We start from the raw sequence: 20,032 nt of genomic DNA on the forward strand, positions 1-20,032 counted from the left end.
CCTGAATGATTGTATATGACTTCTCTAATGAGATCCTTCTAAGCATGGAAGAGAAGAGATATTTCTAAAGATGAAGGAAGTGCCATGAACTCCGACGGTATAATAAAATAAATGCAAATCAGATTCACTGGGACTAAGAGAGGCAGAGATGCAATCGAGCCACATGGAGCTGGCAAGAGCACAACTCTACTCAGGGAAAAATCCCCCACTGTGGTGGCAGTGGGGACAACTGCACTGTTACTATCATATGACTAGAGGAGGAGGAATACTTCAAAGTTAAAACTTCTAAATCAGTGTATTTGATACTTAAAAATTGGACCAAAACATTTATACAGACAATAAAAGAGGGCAGAAATCAGACATGATATATATAAAAAATTATAGTGAAGAGAAACATCTTGTAGATTTGTGTAAAATGCTGGTTTTAATCTGGACTCTCAGATAACTTCTATTACTAAGGTTAAATATAACCCCATTCCTCTTTCCTTATCCCAAGTCCTCTACTAATTTCCACTTCCAACTTCTAGCAAAAAATAATGATTTTGAAAATCAGATTGAGCTTATAATTCTAAAATTAAAATTAGTGACAATGAAAATTATGAAGATCTATAGGATTTAAAAAAATAAACTAGAAAGAACTTTTCCCTATGGATAAGTGCATTACACACAAACTTCCAATTCCTTAGAAGACAACAAAGGAATATGATAAAGGTACAGTATCAAATTGGCAATACTTTCACAGAGCATAAAATTCCACTTTCCACTCATTAGAAGCTTGATATTGGCCAGAAGGCGGTTTTTCACTTAAGATCTTTGAAACCAAGCTGTTAAGTGAAAAATTCCAACACAACTTTTGGAATGCTTTAATCAATGGAATGGTAGTATACAAATGAATTTTAAAATAAAATCAACATATCAAATAACATGAAAAGTATCATACTGCATAATGAGAATACAATTAGATAGAAAAGGCAAAGTCTAAATCAGAGAAAGGAGGGATGCATATGAGAGAGGAAAGGACCTGGGACTGAATTATCAAAATGTGCTCTCAGCTGATATCTTCCACTTCCAGATTCCCTAGGCCAAAGCAGGAGGTTTGGGACAAAATGGTATTTGGTCACAAAGAACAATAATAGGATCTGCTATGTCTGGAATGGGGAAGGAGCTCAAAATTCTGCAAAGACTTTAGACATCAGACTCTACCATATTGAGATAGAGAATATGAGGACATGAGGGCTCTAATGAGGCTCTGTGCTCTTTTGTGGCAGGTACCAAGCACATCACAGCAAGATACCATGAAAAATTACTCAAGTTACTACTTTAGTGGAAGATCTGGTTGAAGTAACTACAGGAAGGGCTCCATGAAAAGGTCCAGCTGGTGTGGAGAAAACACACATTCAAGCACTGGGAATAACTATGGTGCCACACTCAGAGTTGGTGAAAGAAATTTCTCTGGTTGACTTGGAGAAGACAATCTTTCTTCACAGAGAGGATCAGAGCATTCAGTCTCTAGAAAGTTCTATTAGTCTTGATCTTGTCCCTATAAAGAAAATATTGGGAATATCATAGTGAGTTTATGAACACAATCTCTATTTTAAGCAACACTTAGAGCATTTAGTTATGGTGGTAATTCAAAAGCCCTTGCTTTAATTCATAATTATTTTCTATGGTTACCAGTACTCACTGGACGAAGTATACTTCAAGGTACCTAAATGGCCTGAGTTGGAGAAAGAGCTTTACTTTATAGGGAAATGTTAGTTAATAACTGACAAAGGAGTTTTCTTTTAAAAAACATAATTTTACAAACAGTAATAAGATAATTGATTTTGGGACAATTTGACTTCTCCTTTCCAATTTCAAAGCCCTTTACTTTTTCCCTTGCCTAATGTCTGGTTAGACCTCCAGTAGTATGTTGAATAAAAGTGGTGAATGTGGATATCCTTATTGAGCCAAAATTATTAATTAGGGTAAAAACCATCAGGCAAATAGATAAATATACATTTGTAAAGTGCCAAAATAACACCACATAAAGGATTTTCTGGTGAAAAAGGGAAAATATGACAATATTTTTGGACAGTCAACACTTAAATTATGGTCTATCTTAACATCACTAATGGTGGATCAAAAAGATATCATGGGTCTCATCATGTAATTCTGCAATACGTTGATGGAGTATTCTAGAAAACAAAACAAAACTCCACTGAGACTTTCAATCAACTTATAGTTTACAGGAAATATGGGAATGGGGAATAAACTAAGTGATATTTCAAAGAAGAAATCAACCAAATCTAGGTGGGACATTTTTCTAGATTAAAAGCAATTTGAGACTACCCTGATGTATTATGGTGCTGAAATGGATCCCAAGTTGAACAAATCAGGAGAATTTAATGAGGTGAAATTTTGTTGACATGGAAAACTAGAGATATTTAAATAAAACAAAAGCAGGTTATAAATGGTATGAATTGTATGATCTCATTTTGGGAAAATATGTTTATAGTACAATTAGCAAATTATCTTGAAGATCATACACAAGACAGCAACAAGTGGCAATCTGTGGGTTGTGAAAATACAGTGATTTCTGCTTTTTTCACTCATTTATGTTTTCTAATTGTTTACAATGAATGCTGCTTTTCTATTAACAAAAGGTTATTTTAAATTAAATAAACAGAATCCTTACTCTTGTTAGTAAAGTTGGAGCTTAAGAGTAGTCAGAATAAAAACAAATCTGAAAACCAAAGATTGGACTATTTTCCTTAATTAATATAAAATAATGACAGTTATTATTCTATGACTGACAACTTTTTCAATTTTTTATCATGATAAACTATACAGAACATAGGTCTTAACCTTCTTAACAATTTTTAAGTGTACAGTTCACTGGCAATAATTTGTGCAACCATCATCAATATCTTTATCTAGAATTTTCTTATTATCCCAAACTGAAACTCTACTTATTAAACAACAGCTCCTCATTCCCTCTTCCTCCCACTCTCTGGCAAATACCATTCTTTTTTTCTGACTGTATGAACTGGATTACTCTAAGTACCTGATATAAGTTAAACCATACAATATTTGTCCTTAAGGGTCTGGCTTATCTCCCTTAGCATGACTTTTCATATTGTAGCACATGAGGGAATTTCCTTCCTTCTTAAGGCCAAATAATATTCCATTGTGTGGATATACCACATTTTGTTTATCTTGGTAGATAATTTTAAATTCTTCATTTTTTCAGTTTCAACCTATAGAATTTCTCTAAACATTCTTCTGTCTCTAGGGATGAAAACGAAATGCAAATTTATTACTTTTTAAATAAAATTCATGGCAGGATAAACCCCTGTTCACTGTTGCTAATAACTCTACCTACAGTGAAAGGTTTCCTAGAACAGGAGGACCACTATTGAAATAGTGACTCTGGCTACCTAATTCTTGCTATCCTTCGTTCTGAGGTAAATAGTCTGCTCCCATCATTCTTTCTCTTCAGGTCACTTTGTTTTTCCAGTGATAAAACCTCAAAGAATATCTGGTGGGGGAAAGTATCTCTCATCTTCTGGCTGGTACATTCTAGTGACAAGTCAGATCCTTTACAATGGAAATCAAAGTGCTACATTACTGTTTAGCCTTGTATTTTGATGCATCCCTGGGTTCACTGCTGGGATTGCTCCAGTCATCAGCTTCAGGCATGGTCTTGTAATGGCGCCATGCAGACTTATTAAAAACTGGCAGCCTCTCAAATGATTCACTTGAAAGAGCCTGTTGGAAAACAAAAAATACATACATATATATATATATATATATATATATATATCTCTCTCAAAGGTCTAGGGTGCCATTGTTTTCACATGAAATACTAACCCAAATTTTATTATTTAAAACATCAGATACTATAATGTATACTTCTGGAATTATATTAAAATTATATTTTAGCAGTTTTACTTAGACTAGCAAGGAAAAAATTAAAGCTATTTTAAAGGATTGAAAACGTTTAGTTATTTAAAGTCAGAATAAAGTACACATGACTAGAACAAAATACATTTCAATTCAGCTAATACTGCTTTCAGATATTCAATTGTTTTGACTTATGTTCTTAAACCAGGACTATGGTTTACCAGGCAGCTGTTCACCCAAAGGGCCCAAGGAGAAATTAAGTCTCATTCCTACCAGATTTATAAACATATGCCATCAAGTAATACCAAATATCACATCATTTAGAGGCTGGGGATGTAGTTCAATGTGTGCTTAGCATTCAGGAGACTCTGAGTTCAATTCTCAACACCAAAACAAACCAACCAATCACATCGTTTAGAAACACTGGCATCTAAGAAAAATACTTCAAATAAATGGCTAAATTATGATGACACATATACTAGCCACAGTTAAAAAAGAATGAGCCACTGTCTTTCCTATTTCCCCCCCTCTTGTTGTATGTTAGCATCCATATATCAGTCAAAATATACTCCACTGTCATGTATATCTAAAAAGAAAAAAATAAAAATAAAAATTTTTAAAAATAAAGGTATTAAGAGAGGAAAAAAGAATGAGCCATTTCTATATGAGCTGATAAGGAAAGATTTATAAGATATATTGGAAAATAAAAACAAGGTGCTAAAATTTCATTTATGTGGAAAAAGATTAATCGTTTATAAATGCAGACTCAACTCTAAGAGGATCCATAAGAAACTGGCACTTCTTTTGGGAAAAGAGAAATGGTGGCTTAGGGCCCTTAGTTCTTCCTTTTGTAGCTTTAATTTTTTATAATGTGCCTATATTACCTATTCGAAATACTAAAAAAATATTTCAGAGTTTAGGTAAGAGATTCTACCACCAACAACAAATGAGAAGAGCTATATGTATTATTATTGAATTTTTATAATTAGGGAAAACTAGCAAATTTTTAAAGCAAAACATAAAACAACTTCAAATTATTGAAAAATCTGTCTTTAAAATTAGGTCTTCAATTGACATGCAATTTTAAAAAATCAAAATTTGGAACTATGGTTTTGAAAACAATATTTTAATACTTAAACATCTCCATGTTTAATGTTTTGCTATATCTGAGCATAAAATCAAGGATAAGGTACAACATGGTTTTCATGTGAAATGGAGGTAAATCTGAAGTGATTGTATAGTACTAGTCATCATTGGTGAGTTATTAGAACTTATAGCATTAAAAAGTGAAGATCATACTAACAAAATATGCAGTACCTTCAAATAAATGACAGCATCAGTACCCACTCCTTCCATGGAATACAGTTTTAGATCTCCCTGAAAATATCTAGCATACAGGCGAGAAATTGGCAAACCATAACCAAATCCAGCCTATCAAGAAAAGAAAATTAATACAGTGAGACAGGCACAATGCTTCATATGAGGACCACTGAGAGAAGATAAAAATAAATTACTGATTCAGATTTAAATCAAATGAATTATTGATTCAAACTTTACAATTTTATATATATATATATATATATATATATATATATATATATATATACACACACACATGCTTATCTATGGTAAATCTCTTTATTTTCACCCTGCAAAAACATTTCTCACATGTTTGGATAATAACAGAAATGTTCCAATTTTTGATTAAATTTTTGGCATTGTAAAGTAAGATTTTAAGCACGTTTTAAATTTGATATGGAATTTGCTTTAGTGAAAAAACTAAACCACATTCATTTCAAAGTTCCATTATCAGATTTTCTTGCTCTGTGAAGTGAAAATTAATAGCACCAGAGTTCACATCTACCAGTAACAAGGCTAAAACTTTGAAAAGAAAATAATTTCCTGGGAGGCTACTTCCCAAGGTTCTGTAAATGCTACAATATGTTAATATATTATAGTTCATATATTTTTAGAAATAAGAAAATATTTTAGTACCTTCCTGTATCTCTATGTCACGGAACCCTGATGGTCAGAAAGAGGTAATTTTTAAAGATCTCAGATATTGGTGAGAACAATAAGAATAACTGAGACTAAATTCAGTAACTTTTGTGTTGGTCATGGGTGTCTGGTGCAGGGAGATGCTATCCCATCCAGTTCCATCACCTCTGATTAAATCTATGAACATGGTTAAGGAAAGAGGGGCAGTAGGATAATATACCCATAGTCACAGTCCCATGGGCTTCAGATTCAGACCAAAGTTGAAATCTACTTTTTTGTGCAACTGAGAAATTAACTCAATATCTTTAAGACTATTTTCTCATTCAAACATGTAATAAAAAGCTTACCTGCTTTAAGGATTAAATTATAAAATAAGTGTAAAGTCTTGGCACAGTGCAAAACACATAGCAAATCTAAAGAAATGGAAGCAGGTATCATGGCTACTAAGAGTAGCAATTTTACCAAGTTACATGGATTTCTTCCATTTTCTAACATTTCAATATCTTCCTCATTGTTGGGCCTAATTGAAAGGGTGGGGTAACAGAATACACCTATCATTTAAGTCACACTGGCTGAATATGGTCCCTGAACGTGACCTATCCTTAATGACAGAAGAAACCACAGCAAAGAAATCAGTATACTTCAGGAAGAGACCCAAGGGAATCTACTTCTGTATTCAAGCAAGGCTAGTGCTTGCCCTCAGGTGTAATGGGGAACAGCTGAGAACACTATGAGGAAGTAGGAAAGCCCAGAGTCCTGAGGATCACAGAGGAGGGGCCTCTACCTTGGATTTGCAAAAGTTCAGGGAAGGTTTCCCAGAGTGTTAAAGCATCAATAGGAGTTAGTTGGGTGCACACTCTTCCAACCTAGAATCCATGTGTCAAGGGCACAGAGATGTAAAATTCTAAGTTGTTCAGTGAGGAAATTATGTTTTCTAGTAGTCCGTATGCATGAACCCATATTAAAGCTGAGAAGTTTACTAACTGGGAGAGACACTTGAGTAAATATTTCCTCAAAAAGAGAAGCCAAGGCTGGGGTTGTAGCTCAGTGGCAGAGTGCTTGCCTAGCATGTATGAGGCACTGGTTTCAATCCTCAGCAGCACCATATAAAAATAAATAAGTAAAATAAAAAGTATCCTGTCCATCTACAATAAAAATAAAAAGGAGAAGCCATATGTTATGCTAGAAAGAACACAGATGTAGCCAGAGCCAGCTCTACCATTAACAAGCTCAGTGACCTTGGGCAAGGTACTAACTTTATTTCCTCATCTACACAATGAGAGAGTAGGTACGTATATTAAGTCTTCTTGCTTCAATTCCTCAGTTTCATGAAGAAAATTATGACATAACTGCTGCCCTCAGGATGTTATTTAAGACCTGGAATAGACAATTCATATTCCTTTTAAATGATTGGAGAAGGTTCTAGACTTGTTTGTAGTGCCTTTTTTTCTTTTGATATTTATTTAAGTAGGTACCAGAACCTGGTCAAGGCAATGCTTTTGATCTTTCACAAATTTTCACAAACTGATCTTTCATAAATTTTTCCTGAATCCTATATAAATGACTTCCTCTCTGCTTTCCTCATGCTGAGTTAACAAATTCTGTCTCAAATAAACAATGCAAAGTGTTTGATTTTATTCATACAAATAAAATATAATCTTATGTGCTTATCAGGTAGGACTTTAAAATGAAACTTAATTTACACCCTGAACCATTTTGCAGACTGATAGATATGTTTCTGTGTTTAATGACAAAGGGTTCAATTGTTGTTTGTCAATTAGAAACACTCAGCAGGGGAAGAAAGTGTGGCCCTACCAGGATCTAACTGCTACCATGGTAACCAGAGGCTTTTCTCACTGCCTTAATAGGGCTCAAGGTTATTTCCGGAGTGCAATAGAAAGGGCTCTGAAAATGCATACACCACCTATATGTTTTGTGCTTAGGTTATTTAATATGAAAAAATTTAATGTTTTCATAACTGAACATTTTAATTATATAAACAAATTTTATGGTGGAGATTCAAAGGCTCTGGGAGACTTGGACCTCTATGGTTATGTAGCACCAAAGTACCCAGGACCAAACTACAGTTATACATCCTGCACAGATCCCTCACTCACCCACTGGTAGCTTCCAACCCCTCCTAGGACAGCACAAGGTGGTAAATGACGCTTCACAAGCAGTCTTAACACAGCAAAATGTTTTTTCACTGTATTTGGGATTTGAGGCACTCAGCTCAGAGTGTTTCTTAGACAAATTAGAGAAGCAGTCTAAGTCCAAAGGACTCACAAAGAAAGCCAAGGCAAAAAGTTTCTTCCTCCAAGCTGTACAGGAAGCAGTCTAGTTGAGGCTAGTTCAACAACCTGGAGAGATGGGCAGTTTCTTTCTCTCTCTCTCTCTCTCTCTCTCTCTCTCTCTCTCTCTCTATCTCTCTTTCTTTCTCTTTCTCTCATGTTAATGACTTTTTCTTCAGAAGCCATTTTCAATGTTTACTTACCAAAGGGGCAGCTCTTGTAGGCTCCAAGCTAGGTCTAGGAGCAGTTGAATACATGTAGTTAAAAAGACGATCTATTTTTCTAAGCGGGACTCCACCACCTTGGTCACTTATCTGTAGTGTAGAAAACATTTAAAAAAAAAGAGAAATCAATCTATACTTAGTAGGAGGCAATGAGTTCATTAAAGTATATGCTAAAGTACTCTAAAATGCATAAGGGCTTTGAACTTCCACAGAAATATTATTCCTTTGGGGACACTATAAAATAAAAGAGGTATAATAGTGCAGTGGGATCCAAAATGCTTGGGATTGAGGTCTTGTTCAGTGAAGCTTAAATTAGGTAACTTAAGCCAAGGATCCAGTGCAGTACAGTCATGTGTCATTTAATGACAGAGATACATTCTGAGAAATGCATTATTAGGTGATTTCATCATATGAACATTATAGAGCATGCTTAAACAAACTAAACTGACTAGGCAATATAATCTTATGTAAGCACCATTGTATATGTATGCAGTCATTGACAGAAGCATCATGACATAACTGTATTTATAAGTAAGATACTCAACAAATGTCAGTTTTTCCCCTTCCCTCTGATTTCTCAATGTCTCTATACTATTGAAATCAACTGATAAATAAAGCAGTTACCTTAATGGACAAGTCTTCTTTACCCAAAGTAACAAGGGTTTTAACAGCTGGGTAGCCCTCTTTTCTATCTTCGTATAGTTCAACTGTTGCTCTCATTGAGTTCTAAAATAATAAAACTCTTTTCAACCATACTGATGACTCATAATTTACAATTTTATTTATTTATATACTCATTTGGTGCTAGAGATTGAATCCAGGGCCTTGAACATGCTAACAGTATGCACTGTACCACTGAGCTACTCCCCCAATCCCACAAATCATAATTTTTAAAAAAGAAACAAGCACCAGATTGTTACCTGAAAGTTCTTCTGTGGGGGCAAATATAGTTGGATTTATATGCTATTTTTCCCTCTAAAGAGCTTAGCTAAATGTATTCAGATCAAGGAAAAATTTCCTGACACTTTATTTTACATCAAGTTTTAGCCATATCCAACATACTAAATATTTTTTCTTTCCTTCCTTTTTTTTTTTGCTTTAGGGTATTTAAATCATTCAACTCAACCCAGAGAAATGTTTTTATCACAACTAATGAGGCTGCAGAGGCTGATTTGTGCACTTTAAGTCCTATTTATCAGTCTGCATTTATAGAGCACCTTTCCTCTAAAGAAGGGAGAAAAACTGAAAGGATTCATGCTTTCCACAAAAATTAATCATTTGACTGAGAAAAAGTAGAAGAAATATCTGTTAAAAAGAAATTCTGAAAAAGCCACAGCTGTTGAAGAGGAAGTTCACAATTGAATGCCCATCTCCACCTTAAAGTGTTACATCAGTAACATTCTAATTTTTGGAAGCAAATCAGCATAACTGATTTTTCAGGTGTTCACTTTAGTATTTTACACATTGGAAGAAATAAAATTTTAGCTCAAAGATCTTGTGCCTGTAATACTACCACTGTAAATGCCATTAACTACCAAGTAACAAAAGCAATAGCTTAGGCTATAGAGTCTAAAGAGGTGAGGGTTTTTTCTGTTTGTATTATTTTGTTTGGTTTGGTTTTTTGTTCTTTTTGATTCAGCCCAGCCACATCTTTCTTCTCTGCTTCTGGAGGATCTTCTGAATTAATTCAAATATTTAAAAGGGTTACAGGATCTCTCAAGACTGGAACAACCACTAATACACCAACACAGTTAATATTCAAAAGAATAGATAAGCATAAACATGTTTTTATTTTGGTCTGGCTATCACCAATAAAGCCTTTGCCAGGTTTGCAAACTAAAAAGCATCTCTAATCTCATAACTGAAGGAAAAACAGTATGGATTTTATGTAAAGTCTCTAAAGTACAATTAAGTTTCAAAATCAATATGTACTAATATTCACAAAAACTATACTGTACACAGCAATTTTTCATCTCACAGTGTACAAATTATAAAACCCACAGGATATCAGAAATAGAATTTTTAGAATGGTTATGCAAAACCTTTTTCTTATGCTAATCTAATGAATCCATTATGCCCTGAATCAAAGTAATTTAAAATGAAGACTTCTTTCCATGTTTTTAAATTCCACTTACCTTGAACAACTCAAATAGCATGTGAAACAGATGTGAGGGCACATAAACTACCTGAATAGGCTTGTCTGGTGCTTTGGCTGAAAACAGAGACAAAACCGTCAATGAATAAGGACCAAAACTAGAATGATGTTTGCATTCTATTTTCTGAGTACATAAAACAGAACTCTATAAAAGGATAATTTACGTTTCCTCCTTTAAAGGCAGTGATGAGCAAAAACATATGCTGCAGAATCAAACAAACCTGGGGTGAAACCCAGTTCCTTCACTTACCAGCTATGTGACCTTGGACAGATCATTCAAGCACTCCAAAATTTAGTTGAGCAAAACTGGAATATTATCATCTATGTCATGATGTTCTGAACATTATGTAAGGTCATCCAAATATCACTTTGTATTTTTTCAAATTAGGAGGACACCCTTGCTACCAACCCATGGTCAGTTGGAGAAATGGAAAGCCACAGGAGAACAGGGGGTGGTGAAGTAGACTAAATAGCAGCACTAAATTGTGTTAAGTTATGATATACAGGGTATATTGTAGAGTAAAATGTAAGGTTCATGTAACTTCTCTACTAGTACCTAGCAGCTAAATGCCAGGAGACATACAGTTTTTCTCCTTACATCAGGGACCTTCTGAGGAAAATCTGAGGAACACTGAATCCTATGTCAACCACAAAGAACAGCGTGGGGTAGAGAGGTGGTGCTCAGAAATGTAGTCCTTCCTCCTCCTCATGACCTGAAATCACTTAAGAGATTAAAACTGCATGAACTTTCTCAAGAAAAACACAGACGTACTCATCCATGTTATAATTTCAACCTAACTACCTCCTCTAGTTATGTAAATAACAATAATAAAAATTAGAGCTAATATTTGTTTGGTTCTTGGCAATTTATGAAGAGCTTTCACACATATCATCCAACTGAATACTCATGACAATGCCTCGTGGCTCATAAGGTAGGTGGTATTATTTACAGGTGAACAAATAAGCTTTGAGGAGGCTGACTATGGTAATAGAAGTGATGCTTAGGCTGGGGTTGTGGCTTAGTGGTACAGCGCTTGCCTAGCATGCGTGAGGCACTGGGTTTGATCCTCAGCACCACATAAAAAATGAAATAAACAAAATAAAGGTTTTGTGTCCATCTACAACTAAAAATATTTTTTAAAAAAGAAGTGGTGCTTAAATTGGACACCTGGCCCAAGAGTTTTTTTGAGGAAATTAAACATAAGGTCTTGCTCATTCATGCTAGGCAAGTACACTACCACTGAGCTATATCTCCAGGCCCCGAGCGCGTTTTTTCTTTTCTTTTTTGTGGTGCTGGAAATTGAACCCAGGGCCTTGTTCATGCAAGGCAAGCACTCTACCAACTGAGCTATATCTTCAGCTCACAAGAGCTTTTGATTCTAAATCCTGAACCCTTTTATGATAAGTTATTTTAAACATTATTTAGTACTGTTTAGAAATGGCTTACCATTTCATAAAGAAGAAAAGCAGTAAGTAGTTCTTCTATCTTCTTCCACCTTACCCCTGTCTGTGCCTGGGCAGCTACTCTTTGCTATTTCTGCTGAAATCTTCTTTTTATGTTTATTTTTTTAGTTGTAGTTGGACACAATACCTTTTTATTTTATTTATTTATTTTTATGTGGTGCTGAGGATCGAACCCAGGGCCTTGCACGTGCTAGGCAAGCACTCTACTGCTGAGTCACAACACCAGCCCTCTGCTGTAATCTTTTGTTTGACATTTACATTATGTTCTGTAGCCCTAAAACAACGATTCTGCATGTCATCTATAGGTTAAGAAAGTTGAAAATCAGTATTATGGTCAAATTATAACTACATACATGTCAACTGCTATAATGCAGCCACAACAATGTACCTGGATGATATTTCCTTCCCTTGCAAGCCCAATGATATGACTTGCGTCAACTGGAGGACAACACTCTCAGCCTTAAGGTGAAATGGATTCTCTTTATATTCTTCCAACCGTTCAACATCATGCTAGCCTTTTTAGGTTGTTTCATATTCATACTTAGTCTATCTTGCACAGCTATGATTTTTTCCTAGCATTTCTAGTTAGAAATGCCTCTCCTCTTGGGCAACGGGACAAGAAACATGCTTTGATCACTGCATCACCAAGATCTTCCATCTGCTTCTTCTTTTGCATAGTATCCATCAATTATTAAGATTTTTCAAATTAGAATTGATTGCTTTCCAAACATGCTGCATAGCTACCATCCTAAAATTGTTTTTGATTGAAGTTCTAGAATGTTTCCCCCTTTTTTATCTACCTTATACACTTCATTGAGTTAAACAGGTAACCTACTTCAAAAAGGTGTAGGGCTGGGAATATAGCTCAGAGTTAGAGCACTTGTTGAGAAAGGTGTGGATGAGGTATACATATCTCAATCTTTGTGATTTACCTGCTGGAAGGTTGGATTAGTTATAGAATTCTGGATTTGAAATAATTTTCTCTTAGAATTTGGTAAGGGGAGGGTCTTCTAGCAATAATAGTACAGTTGATAAGTTTAATGCCATTTATGTTTCACTCATGCTACTACTGGCTTTGACCATGACACACCACAGTTGTAATGTTCTTGTTTAAGAATCAAGAACTGGATTTATCATTCGAAGTAGTTAGTGTTCATCTCCCACGTGGCTCTCCCCTACATGGGAAAGCTGACTTGGAGCTCTGTGTACTGGATAGAAACTTCAATTGGCTTCAGGACAAGCAGACAGCAAATGAAGAGGGCTTTACTTTGGAGTAATACCACTCATATTAACATAACTCATATTGGTACTGGGATTGAACTCAAGAATGCTTAACTACTGAGTCACATCCCCAGTGTTCTTTGAGACACAGCCTCACTAGGTTGCTTACAGCCTGCAATCCTCCTGCCTCAGCCTCCCAAGCCACTGGGATCATAGGCATGAGCCACCATGCCCAGCTCCCAGGTTGTTCTTAAACAAAGTACTCTTATTTGGCTGTTGGCAGGCAAAGCCCCAACAGAGTCAAGTTGCTCCCCATTATCCCTCTATGCTCCCTCCTTAGACCAGCTTTCAGCTAACACCTACCCTTTGGCTTTTCCTTCCCATTCTAGTCCTTTGCACCACCAGCTCTTCTCCTAGGATTCCTCCAGGAAAACATTTGGCAAACTGGTTCCCACCTCTGCTGTAGCCCTCTCCTTTGTGGTTGTTTCTGCTCTGTCCCATCAATCAGCATAACTTCACCTGGTTACCTTCTTTCAGGATTAGTGGTTTCCATGGACTCAGTATATATGCCCCTCAATTCACACACTAAAACCTAATTGCCAAAATGATAGTATTAGGAAGTGGGGACTTTGGAAGATGTTAGGTCATGAAGGTGGAGACCTCACAAATGGTATCAGTGCTCTTATAAACAAGACCCCCAGAGAGCTCCCACACCCCTTCCTCCATATAAAGACACAGTGAGATGCCATCCATGAACCATGAAGTAGGCCCTCACTAAACACCAAATCCACTGGCAACATGATCTTGAACTTTTCACTCTCCAGAACATGAGAAATAAATATCTGTTGTTTAAGCCATTAAGTCTCTGGTACTTATGTCATAGCAACCTAAAGGAACTAAGATAGTGGTCCACCAATAAAACCCCCGACTTTCCTTTGGTGATTTTCTTTGGATTCCTTTACTGTTGTTTTAATGGAGTCTGAATGCTTAGTCTATCCTGTACCAAAAGGCATGATTAGTTTTATAAACAGCCTCTGAATTCAACCTTTTCATTCTAAATCTCAAGGAAATGAAAATACCTTTTACAGTATGATTTTTTTTTTTTTTTTAGTTTAAACAGCATTCTCTGGGAACCATCTAAAGGCCTGCTCAATTACTTGCACTTTTCTTTGGGAATATTATGGTTTAGATTTCTTTCCTTCCTTTTAAAGCCTTGTCAAATGTTTCTGTCCATGACTCTTCTCTTATTCTGGGTCTAGTGGCTGTTAAATATTGAATGCTTAATAGATGTTTGTTGACTTTCTAAAATAAGAGACAAACAGAATATGAATTTTCTGTCTAAGGGTACATTTTTAAAAGTCAATGGAAAAATGGTTCAGATTTTTCATGCTCAAGACTCAAGAAAAAAATAAAGTGTCCATTTTACATAGTCATTGCTGTAAATACCATTAGTTGAAGAAGCATTTAATAAATACCAATAGAACTTGATGTAGACATGAGGAATTCTTTGGAAATTTTTTTTAGTTATAGATGGGCACAATATTTTCATTTTGTTTATTTATTTTTATGTGGTTCTGAGGATGTAACAGAGTGCCTCACATGTGTAAGGCAAGCGCCCCACCACTGAACCACAACCCCAGCCCAGACATGAGGAATTTTATTTTCAGATAGTTCTCCTATAAGAATGAAAAAGGAATTGGAGGCTAAGCAGAAAAAATGCATTTAAAAGAAAAGGTAGCAGTGTATTTAAAACTGGCTAATCAGTTCCCAAGGTCAATGGATAAGGCTATTAATAACAGCATATAGTAGAGTTCAAAGTCACAGTGGGATCAAGTCCCAACTCTGTCATTTGATAGCTATATTAATATGTACTTAACCTACCTGGGCCCCAGTACTCCATCTCTGAGGGACCCAGTACATATTTCATTGGACAAATACAAGGATTAATTGAGATAATGGTGATAAACTGGTAAGAAAGGGTCTTCCACATTGTAAGTAGTTGATACATGTTGGCTATTACTATTACTAATATTAATTTCTCAATGTTAACAGTGCTACCAGTGATAGCTTTTGGATTGTACGGAACCACTTGATTTAAAGTACCCATAAAAGTATTCAATATAGGAAAACTAGAGGTTAAAGATTCTAAGATAGACACATTCCTTTTCTATTAAAACATTACATACAATATAAATGAAATTTTTATTTTTCCCACCAAACCCAAAGCTATGAATCATTCTCTTGTTAAGAAAGTCTAATGTACAAATGGTGAAGAAATACGAGGGACTATAAGTCTTATCTTTCCAAAGTCAAGCTTGACTTCAAGTAGTTACCCTTTACTAAATATCCAGTATGTGCCCAGTGCAATATTTGAGGAAATAGACATTCTTCTTCCTCCATGCAAGGCAAGCTAACCAATGAGGAAGCTGAGCATTAGAGAGCTGAAGTCATCTTAAGGCTCATGTTACTTAAGTGTTAGAATCAGGGTGTCTACTACCTAGTGAGCTACAAAGCTCGTCTTTCCCCTAAGCCATGTTGCCTTACCATATGGATGGAAAAAGGTAAGGTAAAAATGTTTATTTGCTTAATGTTTTAGCAACTGAATCAGAACAGCAAAAGAATGAGAACCAATATGATGAAAATGTTTCTGGACTTCGGAGAAACTGATCATGGATTGTCACAGGTGATAGTGAGAAATATCTGAAGCCATGATGGTGATGTGGCTCAGTGGTGGAGCACAAGCTTAATTAGCATGTGCAAGGCCCTGGGTTTGATCCCCAGCACCAAAAATTGAGACAGAAACATCTGAAACTTGATCTAACATAAACAAAATTCTGTTATTTGTGTGTGGGGGGATTGAACTCAGGGGTACTCAACCACTGAGCCACATCCTCAGCTCTATTTTGTATTTTATTTAGAGACAGGGTCTCACTCAGTTGCTTAGTGCCTTACTTTTTTTCCGAGGCTGGCTTTGATCTCATGATCCTCCTGCCTCAGCCTCCTGAGCCACTAGGATTACAGGCGTGTACCACTGCGCCTGGCCAAAATTCTGTTATTTTTTTTAATATTTATTTTTTAGTTATAGTTGGACACAATATCTTTTATTTTACTTATTTATTTTCATGTGGTGCTGAGGATCGAACCCAGGGCCTCGCACATGCTAGGCAAGCTCTCTACCACTAAGCCACAACCTCAGCCCAGAATTCTGTTATTTTGAATGTTCCTATTAAATGTGTTACAGAAAGGAAAAATGAAGGAAATTTACCATAACTTGTCCCCAACATCCAGAATTATAGTGATGAGTGATGGTGTTGCCACTCTGGGTTCTACATAATCCTAATTATTAATCCTAATTACTACTTTTTCAGGGGTCACATTGGGAAAGGGGGGAAGTAACCCAAAAATTCAGAAACAAAAGATAATACACCAAACCAGCATAATTTCAATTTTCAGGGAACAACAAATTATTCTTTAATGGTAGCCTCACTCACTCTGAAGGTCTGAGCAGCAAGCACTATCATTCTATGGTTACAGGCACCTGTTGTGTAATGGAAGCTTCCTGAAAGGCCATGCTATACAGTTTAGATGAACTCCAAATGTGTATCTATATGAATCTTGATGTGATTTGTCCCTAGAAAACAGGTCAGCTGTCCTACTGTAGGAAACACACATACTCTTTCATTATAAGGCAACGAAAGTGCTACTTAAGGTGTTCAGAACCAACTTCTGACCTGTATCCTTAACACAGAACTTGTTAGAGCTAAAGCACATTCCTTAATCATGTTCACTAAGAGCTTTGGCATTCAAGAAATCACAAATAAAAATCATAACTACATTATCCACAGGAATAGAAAATTAGAGGCTACCTAAAAACACCAGGATTCATTTTTCTTAATGATTGGAAAGAGGGCTTCAAACTGTGATGTAAAGGTGGTTATATGATCCATGAGATAGTGTCAAAAATAGTTTTAAAGCTCCCGTCATGGTGGCTGAGCTGCCCAGTCTAACAGATTTGGCTGTGTCAGCAAATCAGCTGGCTCTAAGAAAGCAAGAACAGGCCTGCTGCTCCAGCCTGCAGAATGAGCAAGGCTGCCATGCACACCAAGGAGACATTTGTTACTACTTGTGATTTAAGTGTTATTGTTTGGCCAATATAAGTAAGAACAGTTAGGTCTGGTTTGGCCTAGACATTAGGAAGAAATACAGAGAATATTAAAATGTTTCTAATTATAAATACCCAAGCCAAGTGCACTCAGTTCTGGTCACGTATTTACTCAAAACAGGCACAAGCATTCTCAGAAAACCCAAGAGACTTTGAAAGTATTTCTGACTTCATACATTCTAGTAGAATGTAGGGACAACTATTCTTCAATGGCAGTGTGAAGTCTTTTCCCATTTTCATCTCACTGTAGGAGAAATATATTTTTGGTATTCCTTGAGAGGAATTGGGTTTATCCTTAATTGTAAATGCTCTATGGTCATTCTTGTACATAAATCTCTGTATGTCTCTATTTTCTTATAATCCAATTCCTGAAGTTTAATTTACTGGACTAAAAACATGCTTATTATTAATTTAATTTACTGGACCAAAGAGGAAGGACATTGTTAGCATTTTTGAGAAAGACTAAACCAATTTAATTTATATAAGAAATGTATGTGTTGGTGACAGTGTTTTTCTGGGCATAAACTCAAAGCACTATAATATTTTAATCATCATTATTTTGAAAGACAAAAGTGGCATTTGTTTTTGTTTGTACTTCTTTGATTAGTAAAGTTATACACTTTTCCATATATTTATTCACTGCTGTGTTTTTAATTTGAAAACTACCTATTTATAACTTTATGCATCTTCTTCCTTGATTACTTCTGTTCCAAGAACTTAGCAGTCTAATACATTACACATAACTTTGCAAAAATACTCCCATTTGACCAACAATATAGAAAAAGTTTTAAAAGATATCAAAGAAAAAAATAGCATAATTTTAGGATATCACTAAAATATACCTCAGGTATAATCAGTTTTTTAGTCAGCTTCTTTGTATTTAAGATTAAAAGTATTTTTCTTTTACCATTGAATTCTTCAACTTCCAGCTCTGGAGCTACCAGGTAATACTGTTCACACAGCATCTTGGCTGTTTCATACGCATCTGCAAAGAGAGGAAAGTTTAGCTGCTGCACTCAAGACAGGCACAAATGCATGTGTACATGTGTGTATGTATGTGTGCATAATAAACAGTCTAAACTGACATATTTAAAATTAATCAACTACCCTCTTTTAAAATAGTCTCTTTGACTTTAATAAAGTTATTATGGGATTAAAACAAAATTTCTCTTTCCTTAAAGTTTTAATAGCCATAACCATGTCAAAATATTAGATTAATAAATATAGCTAGCTCTATGACCACCACACAGTTAACTTTTAATCATTCCTAAGTTATTTTTTATAAAAATTTACGACTTAAGACTATAAATACTATGCAATCTGACTAAATTGTAGCAAAATGTCATTTGTTATAATTTTAAAAATCATAATGTCAACAGTCTTATGATTTGCCAGTTACTTGTAAATGAAACATCTATCAGTATTTGCTGAATGGATGGGTTTCTGTGAGTCACACAATTTAAGTTGTTGGAGATATCACTATCACTTTAAAATGTTCTTTAAGTTAACAGTGCCAGGTTGGGACTAATATTTATCCAAGTCTAAGGAGCAAGAGTTTACTTTTGAAAGGGGAAAAAATTAGGTTTAGGATAAGAAGATCAGGGTGATTACAGAAATAGCTGGAAGAGAGAATTCAGGAGGTTCAAAAGATAGGGAACAAATTCAGAAGGCTAAAGTGCATTGTGACATATTGCTTTTTCGCTTGAACTAGAAATAATCTTTACAAAAGAAACAACAACAAAATAATATGAGGTCAGGATTCATATCTTCTACTTGTTGTGTAACTTGCATAGAACTTAGTATAGTGCCTATGTAGATGGTTAATAAATGTTCCTTGGTTTGATAAATTTTAAATGTTTTGATAACTTACTTTAAAAAGTCTATTGAGCTATAATTCTCATACAATTCACCTGTTTACAGTGTACATACAATCCGCTGGTATTTAGTATATTTGACAAGTTCTATACCCATCACCACAGTCAGGTTTGCATCATTTTCATTACTACAAATAGAAGCCTCACACCCATTAGCCATCATTCACCTCTATCTAACCCTTCGCAACCATGGATCTACTTTGTCTCTAATACTTCGCCCACTCTGGACACTTTAAATAAGTGGAATCAGATAATGTGTGACATTTTATGTCTTCTTTTACTTAATATAATGCTTTCAAGGATCATCTATGTTGTAGTGTAAATCAGTACTTCACAGTTTAATTGCTGAGTAATATTGCACTGTAGAAATATACCATATTTTTTACCCATTCATCAGTTGATAAGCATTTTGAGTTTCTACTTTTTGGCCATTATAAATAATGCTTCTGTAAACATTCATGTCTAAGTTTTTGTATAAACATGCTTTCATTTCTCCTGGGCATATATCTAGGAGTGGAAAAATGCTGGATCATATAGCAACTCTACATTTAAACATTTGAGATACTGCCAGATTGTTTGCCAAAGCAAATTTTTTTTGAAGTTTCACCTTTATAATTTTTAAAGATCAGATATTGAAATTACATTAAAATGCTTCACAGGTACATCTGCAATGTTTCCAACTATGTATAAGCTCCTTGGAGACAGGCTTGTACTTCTTTTATATTCACACATCCATAATGCACATACTTGTTGGAAAT

General features: G+C 35.2%; 1 protein-coding gene across 1 annotated transcript in view; it reads right to left on the reverse strand.

The window, feature by feature from the left end:
• Positions 1-847: 847 nt before the first annotated feature.
• Positions 848-20,032, reverse strand: part of Pdk3 (pyruvate dehydrogenase kinase 3) — a 70,576-nt gene continuing 51,391 nt past the window's right edge. Inside the window, exons 6-12 of the mRNA XM_046425315.2 lie at positions 18,308-18,385; positions 10,534-10,610; positions 9,023-9,124; positions 8,378-8,488; positions 5,203-5,316; positions 3,611-3,750; positions 848-1,540 (exon numbers count right to left, since the gene is read on the reverse strand). Of these exons, the coding sequence (XP_046281271.1) occupies positions 1,510-1,540; positions 3,611-3,750; positions 5,203-5,316; positions 8,378-8,488; positions 9,023-9,124; positions 10,534-10,610; positions 18,308-18,385 (653 nt within the window). The 3' untranslated portion in view covers positions 848-1,509. The remainder of the gene's footprint in view (positions 1,541-3,610; positions 3,751-5,202; positions 5,317-8,377; positions 8,489-9,022; positions 9,125-10,533; positions 10,611-18,307; positions 18,386-20,032) is intronic.

Source organism: Marmota monax, unplaced genomic scaffold (genome assembly GCF_021218885.2).
Source record: "Marmota monax isolate L192 unplaced genomic scaffold, Marmota_monax_Labrador192_F-V1.1 WCK01_AAM20220418_F8-fsc00075, whole genome shotgun sequence".
Classification (NCBI taxonomy): Eukaryota; Metazoa; Chordata; class Mammalia; order Rodentia; family Sciuridae; genus Marmota; species Marmota monax.